Here is a 14,556-nt window from a genome sequence, read left to right as displayed (position 1 = left end):
TATATTCTACCGGTGGTGTTAACCAGATATGAATTATCAAACATTTGTAAGATCTACTGTTTAATCATCGATCACAAGCTTTGCAATTTTGTAGCAACATAAAGACTTTTGATTTTTCTACGTTTTACACTACTATTGTCCATGCTCAGTTGAAAGATCGACTTAACCATCTCAATAAACAAAGATATTATCAAAATACTGGGTTTTAGGATCGACAATACATTTGTTGAATTTTTAGAATTGATGTGTTCATCAGACAATCGGTATTCCAATGGGTACTAATTGTGCACCCCTACTGGTCGATTTTGTTTTTGAACTCGCTTTTGAACTTAATGTTACTTTCAGGTATATTGATGATGTCCTATCAGGAAAAGGCTATTGTTATCTTATATTTCGTTTCTGTGTGTGTTGTTTTTTAGCGTTCTGTTGTGTCGTTGTTCTTCTCTTATATTTGATGTGTTACCCTCAGTTTTAATTTGTAACCCGGATTTTTTTTCACAATTGATTTATCAATTTCTAACAGCGGTATACTACTGTTGTCTTTATTTAATAATGGCATTACTCTTTTGTACTTACCCAGCCAGTATTCTCCATTTAAATTTCCAAATCCATTTTCGTAATCTGTCCACGTTCTCTGAAAATTCACAGATCCATCTATTCTTCTCTGGATAATCTAAAAAAAAAAGCAACAACACCTCTCTATTATCTCATTTCAGAAATAAATTCTTATATGTCACAACTTCATAATATCTATCTACTATCTTATAACATACGTTTATATGAAAAACGTATGAAGCACGCTCGAAACAAGAATGAACGTTAAGTATAAAAAAGATAGTTTTGACTTGTTCAATCAAAATGTTATTATATATGTATTCACAATTGCTTCCAGTCTTTTATTTAGTTTGAAATATTAAATTATATTAGACATTGAAAGCACAATTTATATTCATGAGTAGTAAATGATGTTAAAAATTTTGTATATATATATGGTAAAACAAAATCCAAGTTTGAGTGTGTGATACTCCGCTTATTATGACTAAAAGTTTAAGTACTGAATATAGTAGTTTTATTACATATGTGTATTGTGTACCTAAAGATTTTGCAGTTATTTACGTAATTTCGAAAACCTCTTCAAAACATCTTATGTTTTGTGTCATTTAAAGTTGACGAGGAGACGAGGAGATGATACGCATTGCAACATATAGTGAAGCAGCAGTGGTATCGATACAATGCTGGTATAAAAAATGACTAAACAAGGGAAATGCATTTGATATATATTTGTTTGTAAACTGTTAATGTACTGATTACAAAGAACATGCTTCAATTATCTTATTTAAATTTTGGAAATGTCTCCTATATTTTCAGATTTTCAATAATTTGTATTTATTTTCATATTTCATCTAAAAAGTGATGCATGTGTTTGTCATCTGGGGTTACCAGTTCAATGTAATAGTATTGCAATTTTGAAGTTGTTTTCAAGAATATTAAAGCATTGATATTGATTTTCTGTTGGTAAGGAATATCGAGGCCTACAAACATATAATGATTGATACGTTTGTTTCAAAGCGTTTATTGATAAGGGTTTGAAATTTTATCAACCATTGCATAATAACTTATCTATCATTTACACAATAGTAATTATCAGGAAATTCAATGTAAAAAAATGGTCATTAACTTAACGGTAAAGTAATAATTATTTCCAGTTGGAAAAAACATCAGAATATGTTATATCAATCTGAATTTAAAACCCAAAACCCTTAACAAAAAATTGTATATATTTCAACTATAATTATTTAAAACAGGTGTTGTCAGGTCCGTTCATGACGTATTCTAACTAAATCCTGAATAGTTTAGGCTGCCATTTTTGATTTTGTTCATTAATTTTCTACGAACTGCATGTCACCAAACGAATACTATTTTTTGGTAACTAGGTTGTTTGTTTTTTTTTTTTTTTTTGTTATTTGTGTCCATCCATTTTCAATTGATTTTTATAGTATGTACTTTCACACAACACAGCAAGAGAATGAAAGGCTTTCGAGGTTTAATCGCCAACCATCATGTTCGTAAGAAGCCTGAAATTTATTGGTTGTCACAAGTTCCTGTCTGCCATATTTGTTATTTGTTATAACTTTTAAATAAATCAGGTTTACCAGTTTAAATTTGATTGAATTTTATGTTAAGTCTTTTCCAAATTATTAATTAATGTATAATTTCCTCATTGTTGAAGGCAAACGGTAGTCTATATATGTAGTTACTTAAATTGACGTTATTGGTTTCACGTCGATAATTATTGCATTATCAATCAGACCGCATCTTTTTATTTCTATGATTACGATTTTCGTAGTACATGCTGTACACTTATTTCGAAAATTACATAAAAAAAAATATTTCTCAAATTCCTTACAAAAACAAATTCAGGCACATGAACGAGTAAATTAATACCTGAACAACATGACTTTTTCGTCTTAATTCGTAATAATTGCTTTTATAATATTTTACCATCATAATATGAAACTATTTCTCCATTTTTGTGTACGTTTTCAGAAAAGCGCATTGTACGCAGTAAATTAATAGCATGTTATTGTGCTTTGATAATAATAAAAGCTATGTCAGCACTAGGTCGATACCAATGCTTGGTTTTTTTCTCCCCGATGAATAATATCCCCTCAGTTGTATGTGCCTGTCTCTCTGTCAAAGTTGACATTTGATCAATTTGATTGTTTTGGTCCCATTTCGTCATTAAGCTCATCACGTGTTTACGTATTCAACATCCTTAGAGAGTTCCAAAGTAAGATATATATAATCTTATCCAGTGACAAACTGTCCCATTGCTATTTTTCAATTGCTCAAAAGCAAAATGAAGTATGGTAAGTTAGCTACTGGTTAAGGTAATTTAAACAGTGGATAGCAGCCACTTTATACTAATCTCATTTAACTATAATTTCCGAGTTGTCTGTAGTAATCAACAATAATCCGTAAATGGTATATAACCGTCCTTTCAACTAAAGATTGCAACTGCGAGTGTCCCTAACCTTAGGTACAAGAATGTATCTCCCTCATGCAAAGCTCTGATTCCTTTCACGGATTTAGCTATACTTTTTTTACCTTTTGGATTATAGCTCTGCATCTTTTATGTAAGCTTTGGATTTCAAATATTTTGGCCACGAGCATCACTGAACAGACATGTATTGTCGAAATGCGCTTCTGGTGCAGGAAAATTGGTACCGTTACTGTTATTACTAACACTGGGTATACACCTCTGCTGGTGGACTGTTAGTCCTCGAGGGTATCACCAGCCTAGTAGCCAGTACGAAAATGCGGATTTTTTGTGTTATAAAAATTTGCTGTTACAAAATGTTTGAAATTATTATAAATTAAGGAATGTATCTCCCTCATACAAGGCTCTGATTCCTTTCAGGGATTTGGCTATACTTTTTGGAACTTTTGGATTATAGCTCGTCATCTTTTATATAAATTTTGAATTTCAAATATTTTTGCCACGAGCATCACTGAAGGGACGTGTATTGTCGAAATGCGCATCTGGTGCAGAAAATTGGTACCGTTAATGTTATTACTACCACTTGGTAGATACCTATGCTGGTGGAATGTTAGTTCCCGAGGGTATAACGAGCCTAGTAGCCAGTACTTCGGTACTGGCATGAAAATACGAATTGTTTGTGTTATTAAAATTTGCTTTTACAAAATGTTAGAAATTATTATAAATTAAGGAATGTATCTCCCTAATGCAAAGCTCTGATTCCTTTCACGTATTTTGCTATACTTTTTTGACCTTTTGGATTATAGCTCTTCTTCTTTTATATAAATTTTGGATTTCAAATATATTGGCCACGAGCATCATTGAAGAGACATGTATTGTCGAAATGCGCTTTTGGTGCAGGAAAATTGGTACCGTTACTGTTATTACTACCACTGGGTAGATACCTCTGCTGGTGGAGTGTTAATTCCCGAGGGTATAACGAGCCTATTAGCCAGTACTTCGGTACTGGCATGAAAATACCGATTTTTTGTGTTATTAAAATTTGCTGTTACAAAATATTAGAAATTATTATAAATTAAGGAATGTATCTCCCTAATGCAAAGCTCTGATTCCTTTCACGTATTTTGCTATACTTTTTTGACCTTTTGGATTATAGCTCTTCTTTTACATAAATTTTGGATTTCAAATATATTGGCCACGAGCATCATTAAAGAGACATGTATTGTCGAAATGCGTATCTGGTGCAGGAAAATTAGTACCGTTAATGTTATTACAATAAAAAGGTGCGCTCTAACACTACCGCGTTAATGTCTAAAAAAAATGAATCTTTGTAAACCCGGAAGAAAATTATCACCACAGATTATTTTCAAATCAGCATTAAGTTGTTTTTTTTATCATCAGTCATTTTTTGTATGGTAAATAGACATATTTTTTTAATTTGTTTTACTTTTTATTTAAGGTAGAAGGGGACTGACTGTTAATTTTTATTGGAAAAAGGGGGGGGGAGGATTTAACCAAAAAAAGACATTGTTTTGAATATTGTATAAGAATAACGAAATCATTAAAAAAATAGATTTATAGAATGTAATTTCAAAAAGGCTGCCTTTTGGCAAGACAACATTAACTCATCTTGCTCATAGTGGGACCTGATACTGGCACACATAACGGTATTTTATTTGTGGTTATGTTTCGTACCATATGAGTCCTAGGACCATAACTTAAGGGCATATATACGTTTATTAACAGTCTGAATTTCAAGATTTAGACCAAATATGCATTATGAAATAGATTTAGATTTTCTTCCCAGGAACATACTGTACTCGTTCTAAGAGCCAAAATTTGCACAAGTGTACTGACTAAAATCCGTGAAATTCTAATTATTGATAACTAAAAACTAAGTTGATTTGAATAAAGTTAAAATAAAGGGGGAAAAAGTATTCGAATTACCAACTGTCTATTATTAAAACAACTGACTTTTTGTTAAACTATTCATTTAGATTTTTAAAAGTTATTTTCAAAAGCTGAAATAATGTTATGCCTTAGTAAATGGTCAATAATGAATTTTGTAAAATGCTTTAATTACATTTGAGTAGTTTTAACTAGTGAAACAGATTCATTTTGTCTTGAAATCTACTAATTATGATCACCATATGATTAAATAAGTCAAAATCAAATTATAATGCAATTTGGATGTAACAATTTTTTTCATTGGCTAAAAGTTGCCGTCAAATCCACAGTTGACCAGGCGTAACTAAGGAGGGACCCGCCATTTTGAATTGATGAATCAACAAATGTTCGATTACTACTATATAATCGAAAATAAAACAACACCTACTTCGAATTCGTCGTTTTAATGTAATTTTATCCGAATTTGAAGCGTACAGGTAACGTAATAACCTCCAGTTTGTAAGTTTTCATTTGTATGACGTCACGTTTAACCATGACGTCTTTGTGCCAAAATCATTCATGAAGTTTCGCGGATTTTTTTTTATTTGACAAATTTAGGCATTTTTTCAAGTTTTATCGTATTTTTTCTTTTTGTAATGCATTAGAATCGGAATAACAGTACTGTAGTTGAAGAGTTGCCACCGTCAATTTTGATTTGACGGTCGCAAATCTCCGTTTTACTGTCTCCGCTACGCGTCGCCAGTAAAACTGCATTTGCGACAGTCAAATCTACAATTGACGGTGGCAACTCTTCAACTACAGTACTGTTATTCCTTAATTTAAACAAAAAACGCCTAATTTTATACCTTATTCAATTAACAGTAAAATAATCTATCAGAGCGTTCGTCGTATATTTACCCGGCCTATACACATATGGTCATGAATTTACAGCACGTGTTAACTCCATGGTCTCGTGGATCAGGGATAATGTTTGAAACGAGTGCAAGAGATCGTGGGTTAGAACCCTTGCTGTGTTAAACAAAAAACTTTGAAATTTAAAAATGTGTCTCTGCTAGGCACGCGACACCAAGGAACAAAATCAATCTCCTAAATCAGGTATGGTAAGATTCAGCATATCAAAGAATCAGTTATATTCCTTATTTATTAATCGAACGCAGAACTTTTGACCTAAATGTGAATCAAAACAAATCTACATGTACGATTAGATTCAGCATATCAAGGAAACAATAAATTGATTTTAATTTTGTACACGTTGGACCTTAATGTCGACCAATTTAAAAACTGTTAAAATATTTAAGATTAAAATGGATGGTTCGATTCGGGACATCATCTAACCCAAATGATTCAATCTCTGATGAAACCATAATAGTAAATGTTGGATCCGATGGACATCAATGTTGAAGAATTAAAAAAAAAACAGGGCCAAACATTCAAGATCTAAATACTATTACACGGATATATTTATCATATTATACAACACCAGTAAATCAATATTTGATAAAAAAAAAAAAGGGTTTATTTTGGATCCTTTGGACCCCAATGTAGACCTACTGAAATACGGGGCCAAAAAATCCAAAATTTCAATACACGGTTAGATTCAGGTTATTGGAGAAACAATATAATTCAAGACTGTGAATAAGATACTGATGAAATTGATAAAACAAAATATGGGACATTTAATTTCTTTAGTTTAGGCTTATATCCAAAATCAAACAACATGGTAAGATTCGGCATGTTAAAAAAACACCAAAAAAAAATATAAATTGTGCAAGACTTTCTCGCTAGCGCGCAATACTGTGCAATTAAAGATTTCTTGCTATCACACAGTACTGTGCAATTGAAGATTTCTTGCTAGCGCAATACTGTGCAATTGAAGATTTCTTGCTATCACACAGTACTGTACAATTGAAGATTTCTTGTTATTGCTAAATCATGTGCGCTTGTGTAATATTGTGCTATTATGCAATACTGAGAAATTTAACATTTCTTGCTTTTGCGCTATACTGTGCATTTGCACAATAATGTGTTAATGCGCAATATTGTGCTATTACATATTACTGTGCAATAAAAGATTTCTTGCTTTTGTACAATACTTACTTAATCTTATATATATAATTTACACATCCTGTTTGGTGTGTATGGCCCACTTTATCAGTATTTGTTGCTTTTAAGTATAAATAAAAAATAATCATAGAAAAATGGAAAATGTTTATGAAAAAACACATTAAAAAAAATATGTAACCTTAACACAACCTTCACTTTGTGGTATAGCACCTTGTAGTACAATTGAAGAGAGATCCATACATTTAAACACAAACTATTGTCTGGAAACTAGAAAAATGCTTCTTTTTGGCCCCCAACTCCTGAACGTTTAAGGCACTTACCCCACAACTCAATCTAAGCCCTCCCTTCGTGATTTGTAACCTTGTGGTACAATCTAAAAGATATCCATTTACTAACTAATAAGTTAATGTCCAGAAACCGGAAAAATGTTGTTTGTTTTTGGCCCCTAATTCTTAAACTGTTAGTACCTTAAACCCCCTCCACCCCAAACAAAACACAAAAAAAACCCAACTATCCCAACCTTGCTTTTGTGGTATTTAACCTTTTGAAGTTTATAGAGATCAATTAACTGAAATTAAAGTTATTGTCTGGAAAGTAAATATGTCTTTGGACGCCGCCGACACAGATGCTACCGACTACGTTGACATCCTAGCATTATACGATCACAGAATGTGTTTGCGGTCGTATAAAAATCAATCCAAATCTTACTTTTTTATATGAAACCCTGTTCTAAGGGAAATTTGGAATTAACTCAATTCATTGTTTGGAAATCAGAAATTATTATTTTGATGTCCCTTATTTCTCCAAAAAAATTGTAGATGGGTATGATTGCCAATGCGATGAATATTCACCAAAGTTCAAATGAAGCGGGTGTAAGCAATTGTAGGCAATCATACGACCTTCAAAAATGAGAAAACTAATACCACGTTGTCGGCTGTTAAAGCCCGACATGAAAAATATGAAAACATTCAATTGGGAAAAGTAACAACCTAATGTATAACAAAACCTAGAAAGTTTGAACCATTATCACCCAAATCACTCCCGAATTATACAAAGAGCATTGTCCTTCCTGAAACAAGATACATTCTTGTTTTGGCCTCTTTTTCATACACAATTTGGACAACACTTAAATTAATTCGTTGATTTCCATCTATCTTTTTTTTACTTTGCAACCTTGGGGTAAAATGTCATAGAGATCCATACAATAATACATTGTTTGGAAACCAGAAAATCCTTATTTGTTTAAGCCCCATAAGGTCTGAAAAGTTAAGTCATTACTTCCGAATCAATCCCAACTTTCCTTTATGGTATGGAATATTATGGTACAAATCTATTTCACAGAGATCCATTCACATGAACACAAGTTATATTGTCTTGAAATCAAATGTCTTCAGACAACAACATCGTCATACCAGTATACACACGCAAAAAAATATGTGTATATGCTGTACAAAACAGAGAATCAACAACCAAAACACGGTAGATTAACGCATATTCCCCAGCAGGGTTTGCAGTTCCTGCTTATTATTTGACCACATTCGTGTTATTAAGAAATACTAATCTGTTCAAGTCGCTAAAGATAATTAGAAAAAAAAAACGCGACATGAGTACAGATTGCAATTTCGACAATTTAAATATGATAGCAGTTATATAAGACAAACATTGATTGAATGTGTTACTTGTGTAAAAAAAAATTATGAAATATAAGGTCTTTATAAAGCAGGATCCGTATTTAACATGTTTAAGAAAACACTTTAATTCTATTATAACTGATTGATACTCACAGTCCAACCTCCCCTATCTGTTGTCATTTCACAATACACGTTTTGTTTGGGATATATTTTGTATACACCAGACACTAAATTAAAATCATATTTCTGAAGGTCTGTACAGTCCCTTGCATTTTCGTTTTCGTTTTCACATATTCCTGCATAATAATAATTATAGTAACGTTTTAATGTGTAAATCATTTGATATGTATTTCTCGATAGCCATATAACCTGACTCTTATGACATTTAAAAGTGTAATGTAGTTCAAATATTTTTTTCATGTGAAATCATTTGTAATTTACTAATTATTTACCAGACTATTTATATTGCTTAACAATAGAAATGTTGCACTACCCTATCAAATACCTCTTAAAAATTAAAAAAAGGGTTCATTCTTTGCGCATGCATACATTGATGAAATATGTAAGTTATATCCATTCAATTTAATTGTGGATACATCAAAACATTATAACACTTGCCTTTTGCATCACGTTTCATCAAACTCAGTATTTTCGAGACTAGCTCTTTATCATCTGATTCTGTATAATATATATATATATATATATGTTTAGTTATATATATATTAACTATGATTTAACAACTGTTGGTGTAATACTACCAAATCATAGTACGTAATATCTGTTGCATACACAAATTGTCGTTAAAACATTCCCTAGAAGAAAATAAGTCATACATTTCGTTGCCGTCATTGTCATCAACATATCATGTATATGTTTGGTGTGTCAAAAACACCATTATTTTTTATGTGGTGAAACGTGGAGAAACTTAAGGTTACATGGTTACCAAAGCTTGTGTGCATGAAAAAGGGTTAAAAGATTGATTGGTGTACTTCCTGTGATGATTATTTTCTTATATGCAATGAAATGTTATGAGAAAGTTTTGAAATGAAGACAAAGAGTCCTTGAGTATTTACCATCCTAGAGAATTTGTTTATACCACATTCAACTGATCGTAGGCAGATGAGATAAATCTTTGATCATTAATTGGTCCACTATTAAAATATTCTCTCATAAAGCGGTTAGACTTTGATTTTCGAATACAGTTTGATCAAAACTTCTACCCGACCGCCATCCGTCTGTACACGACCTTAACTCGACCATTCACGACTCTTTAATGACTCCATCACGACTTCATCCCGACAACAAAATGAATACTTCGATAATTCCGATCAGTTTACGATCTTTACACAATCTTTACTCGACTATCTAGACCAAATCAACTATTCACGATCTCAACCTGATCTCGACCAGGATGCACATTTTTTCCGAAATTTTTATACCCCGCCGCTTCGGAGTGGGTATATTAAAAGTGTAACCCTTGTCCGTACGTACGTCTCAACAATATTAGTTTCCGTTCTCTAATTTTATTTTGCCTCTACCGAATTTGATGAAACACAATTCTTATTACCATAAAACACAGTTCAAATGCGAATTTGGGTGGCCGTTCTTGCGTTATGACCCTTTATAATGTTATATATGCTAGCTGGACACACACTCCGTTAATTCGGTTATATTCAGTAGAAGGTCCGGGTAAAATCATACACTTAAAATATCTACATAGAAAAATAGCAGTTGGATTTTTGGGCAAAGTGATAAGAGCTCAGAGAGACAGGTTAATAGCTGTGACGGAGCATGAAGTGTGCATAGAAGATGATGTAGAAAGCAACGGGCGCCACGAAATCTAGGTGAGGCAGTGGTTGACATGATGACCACTGTGTGGGCAGTATGAGAGACTTTCACTAAGTCAACAAAGAGGACACTGATATGTTATGATAGTTGTATTGCTCTTTTTTGGGAAATGACACCACAAAATGAGATTTGTCTCTGGATGAGTACTTATGATAGACAGCAATATACATAAACTTTACCACCCCTTGTCCTTGCTATCTTACAAATAAAGCACACCGTTTGCGTCATATATTGTGCATAAGTACAAATGTATGTAATCAGTATTCTTGATAGATTTGATATCCAGTAGTTGAAGGGTTAAATATATTCATTTTCTTTTTGCGGTATGGCAACAACCTGCATGTATTTGCTAAAAAATATTTAAAACGAGGGCAAAGATGTCACATATTTCCGCAAAATTTTACCCAAAGTACAATTTTAATCCCCTGTAGTGATACCTTTTCTGAAACTTTTTACAACTTGACAAATGTATCTATCAAGAGATCAAGAGTGTATTTTTTTCTCACAAAAGTTTGGAAATTGTTGTGTGCCGTTTGTTATTGTTTATCAAACGTTACAGAAGCAGAAACAAATGCATCGTTTAATCAGAGTTTGCTGACCCTGTTTTAATGTCAAAAACGCATGCACATAGCAACACGTAACCCAACAAAATCTGGGAAGATCTCAGGTGATCCGGAAGGGAAGAAAATCCTGTAGTTTTGGCACCGGCGGATTTTTCAATAATAATAAATGTTATTGCATATTTACTTTCATATTTGAAAAATGCGCCGGTACCAAAATTGCAGGATTTTCTTCCATTTTGGAACATCTGAGATCTCTCCAGGTTTTGTTTGGTTACGTTTTGCTAAGTTTTTAGTTGTCTGTGTTATGTGAACTGCTGTTTGTCTTCTCGTTGGTTAACATTTTTCGACATGACTGTGTCGGTTTGTTTTCGACCTTTGAGTTTGATTTGTCCTTTGGTGTCTTTTGCTTCTCTTTTAAAATGTTACCTCTCCTTGCAAAAGTTAAAACACGTACTGTACATGGAGGACTTTTTGTACAATAAAAAAAATGTTGTCAATATATGTTTGTGGAAGCAGAGTTATGAGAGTTAATCAGATCTGCGCACACTTTCAGAGAATCGTGTAGCAGTCCTGTGTGCTCGTGTATGGCCGAGAAGAGATCGAAGAGTGGTCGAATGTGGTCACGAAGGGATCGGGTATTGGTCGAATTGGTCTGGGATACAATAAATATAGAAGTCGCAGTGATCTGAAAGCGATCGGGCATTTTTTCGAGTTACTCTGGAAATGATCGGACATTAGTCGAGCAAAGGTCGAAATGATCGAGTACCGATCGGTAAAAATTTTGTATTCCGACCAAACTCGATCTCTACACGATCCTTGCCCGATCAATTCGACCGTCACTCGACGATTTCTCGATCTCTTATCGACTGAAGTTCTTCTCGATCCTTACTTGAATGTTTTTGACATGTCAAAAAGTCTCGGGTAGATGAAGAGCAAAGTAGACTATCCCGAGCATGCTTGTCGATTGAGTCAGACCAGTCTCCCAATCACGTAATTTGATCTGATCGGCAGTCTGAACCTAGCTTTAACGATACCCCCATCCGCTATCCACCTGCGCACGACTTATGCTCGATATATCACGACTCCTTAAAGACTTCATCACGAGTCCAACCCGACCACTAATTGATTACATATTCTATTATTCTGACCAGTACACAATCTCTACACGATCTTTACTCGACTAGCTAGACCGAAATAACTTTTCTTGATCTAAGCTCGATCTCGATAAGACCCGATCGACCTGATAGTAAAGGGGTCGTATGGGATAGTCGAGCATTGGTACGGTATGTACAATTTCAGTATAAGAAAACGTCCGAATTTGAAATGCCCCGCCACAGCGAATGGGTTATTTAGTGTTATATACCCTTGTCTGTCCATACGTATATATACCTCCCAACAACTCGTTTCTGTTCTCTAATTTTATATTGCCTCAACCAAATGTATGAAACATATAGACAATGCGTATTACCATAAACAACTGATTATGTGCGAATTAGAGTTGCGTGATCGTTACCGTTCTTTGGCAATGACCCTTTGCAAGCGAGAACATTATTTGTGTTCCATTGACACATTCTTCATTTATTTGGTAAGAGTCAGTAGTTCACAGAGGGTCTGAGTTAAATGATACATTTATAAAAGAGGGACGAAATATACCAAAGGGACAGTCAAACTCATAAATCTAAAATAAACTGACAACACCATGGCTAACAATGAAAAAGACAAACAGACAAACAATAGTACACATGACACAACATAGAAAACTAAAGAATAAACAACACGAACCCCACCAAAAACTAGGGGTGATACAAGATATCTACATGGAAATTACGCCGTTGGATTTGTGGACAAGGTTGTCAGAGCTCCAGAGAGAAAGTTTAACAGCTGTGACGGGGCTTGAAAAGAGCATAGAAGACAAACACGAAGGCACAGACAGCGAACGACGCCGAAAATTCTTGGTAAGGCATTGGCTGACACGTCGACACCAGGATAAGCAGAATGAGAAATTTACAACAGCTCAGCAAAGAGAACCTCAATGGGTATAAAAGGTAGAGTAGGAAGCTGATATGATATCAATGGTAGGTTGTATTGCTTTTTTGTAAATGACACCACAAAATGAGATGTTTCACCGGATTAGTTCTTATGTTACATATACATATACATAAATGTTACCACCTCCTTTTCCTTATTTACAAATTAAGTTTGTGTCATATATGTGCATATGCATGTGATCAGTATTAACCATAGATTTAATATCCAGTTCAATAATGAATGGTTAAAGATAATTTCTTGTTGGTGTGTCCATGACAATAACGTGCATGTATTTGCTAAAACATATTGCAAAAAGGGGGGTCACCTATTTCCCTTATAGTGGTCAAAAGTAAATTTTCAATCCATTGGATTGATACCTTTTCTACAAACTGTTTACATATATCTATCAAGAGATCTAGTAGGCGAGTGACATTCAGACCTAAAAAATATTTTTAATGCACCTATCTAACACACAGCTATATTATATATCATTCGAAAGGAAAACATGTGTAGATTCAATTTTTCCCGGTCGTAAAAGTGAAATATGGTGCATTTTTTTTTAAATTGGGGTCAAAGGTCATTCATAAAAAATTGAAAGAATAACACTTTTGTAGTATTATTGTCTGATTTGAAGCAGCTGGTAATATAGTTAATACAAATTTTCCTTTACACTATACTATGATAACGTCTCTCTGATTCTTAGTTGCATATCGTTAATGGTTTGGCGATAGTTGACGTCATTTCGACGTTTTCACTTTGCTATAGGTAAAACGGTACTTTCTACAAAAACGACGTATAAAAATAAATATTTAACCTTAAATGGGTTGATATTTACTATAATTGATGGTGTGCCATGCAAAATAAAAAAAATATGATGAAATATTTGTAATTGGATGAGTAAAAGGGAGAGAAAACAACGCAATAAAGAGAGTAAAAAATAGACAATAGTCTCCTGTTTGTTAACAGCCTACAAATCGTGTCAAGGTCACATGACATTCATTATTCTTCAGTAATAAATTCCATCGGTCATTAACAGAAAAAAACGGACCAGAAAACCGGTCGTTAACGAACTTTTACATGATAATGACCGGTGGGGCGTGGTTTCCGTCTGATAATGTCCGTTGGGGCGTGGTTTTCGTCTGATAATGACCGTTGGGCGTGATTTCTCTGTTAATGACCGGTGGGGCATGGTTTCTCTGTTTAAAGAGATGTACCTTTTATAAAACATGTTCCTGTTTTAAATATTATATTTAAGTTGTTGAATTGTTTATTATATGTTTTCGTTAATTATAAAATTAAAGGTAACTTGATTAAGTATTTATATACTGAAAAATTGCACTAAAATGAATGGCAGTATTACTACGACTGGTCTTCACTCTTTGCCATAGAAATCGTTCAACTACTCGAGTTCGCTGTAGGCATTTTGAATTTATCAGTCATTATCACTATCTTAGTCAATACCACTGTCCTCTGGGCAGTCCATATATCACGATAATGACCAGTTTTTCAAGAA

The 14,556-nt window shown here is 33.5% G+C and overlaps 1 protein-coding gene across 2 annotated transcripts in view; it reads right to left on the bottom strand.

Annotated features, from left to right (window-relative positions):
• Positions 1–14,556, bottom strand: part of LOC143053995 (fibrinogen-like protein A) — a 31,423-nt gene that overhangs the window by 1,758 nt on the left and 15,109 nt on the right. For both annotated transcript variants that reach the window (XM_076226831.1, XM_076226832.1), the window contains exons 5-7: positions 9,223–9,282; positions 8,758–8,900; positions 577–673 (exon numbers count right to left, since the gene is read on the bottom strand). In XM_076226831.1, the coding sequence (XP_076082946.1) occupies positions 577–673; positions 8,758–8,900; positions 9,223–9,282 (300 nt within the window). The remainder of the gene's footprint in view (positions 1–576; positions 674–8,757; positions 8,901–9,222; positions 9,283–14,556) is intronic.

This window comes from Mytilus galloprovincialis, chromosome 12 (assembly GCF_965363235.1).
Source record: "Mytilus galloprovincialis chromosome 12, xbMytGall1.hap1.1, whole genome shotgun sequence".
NCBI lineage: Eukaryota > Metazoa > Mollusca > Bivalvia > Mytilida > Mytilidae > Mytilus > Mytilus galloprovincialis.
The sequence above is the reverse complement of the archived record's forward strand: the minus strand, read 5'-3'. Positions and strand labels throughout refer to the sequence as shown.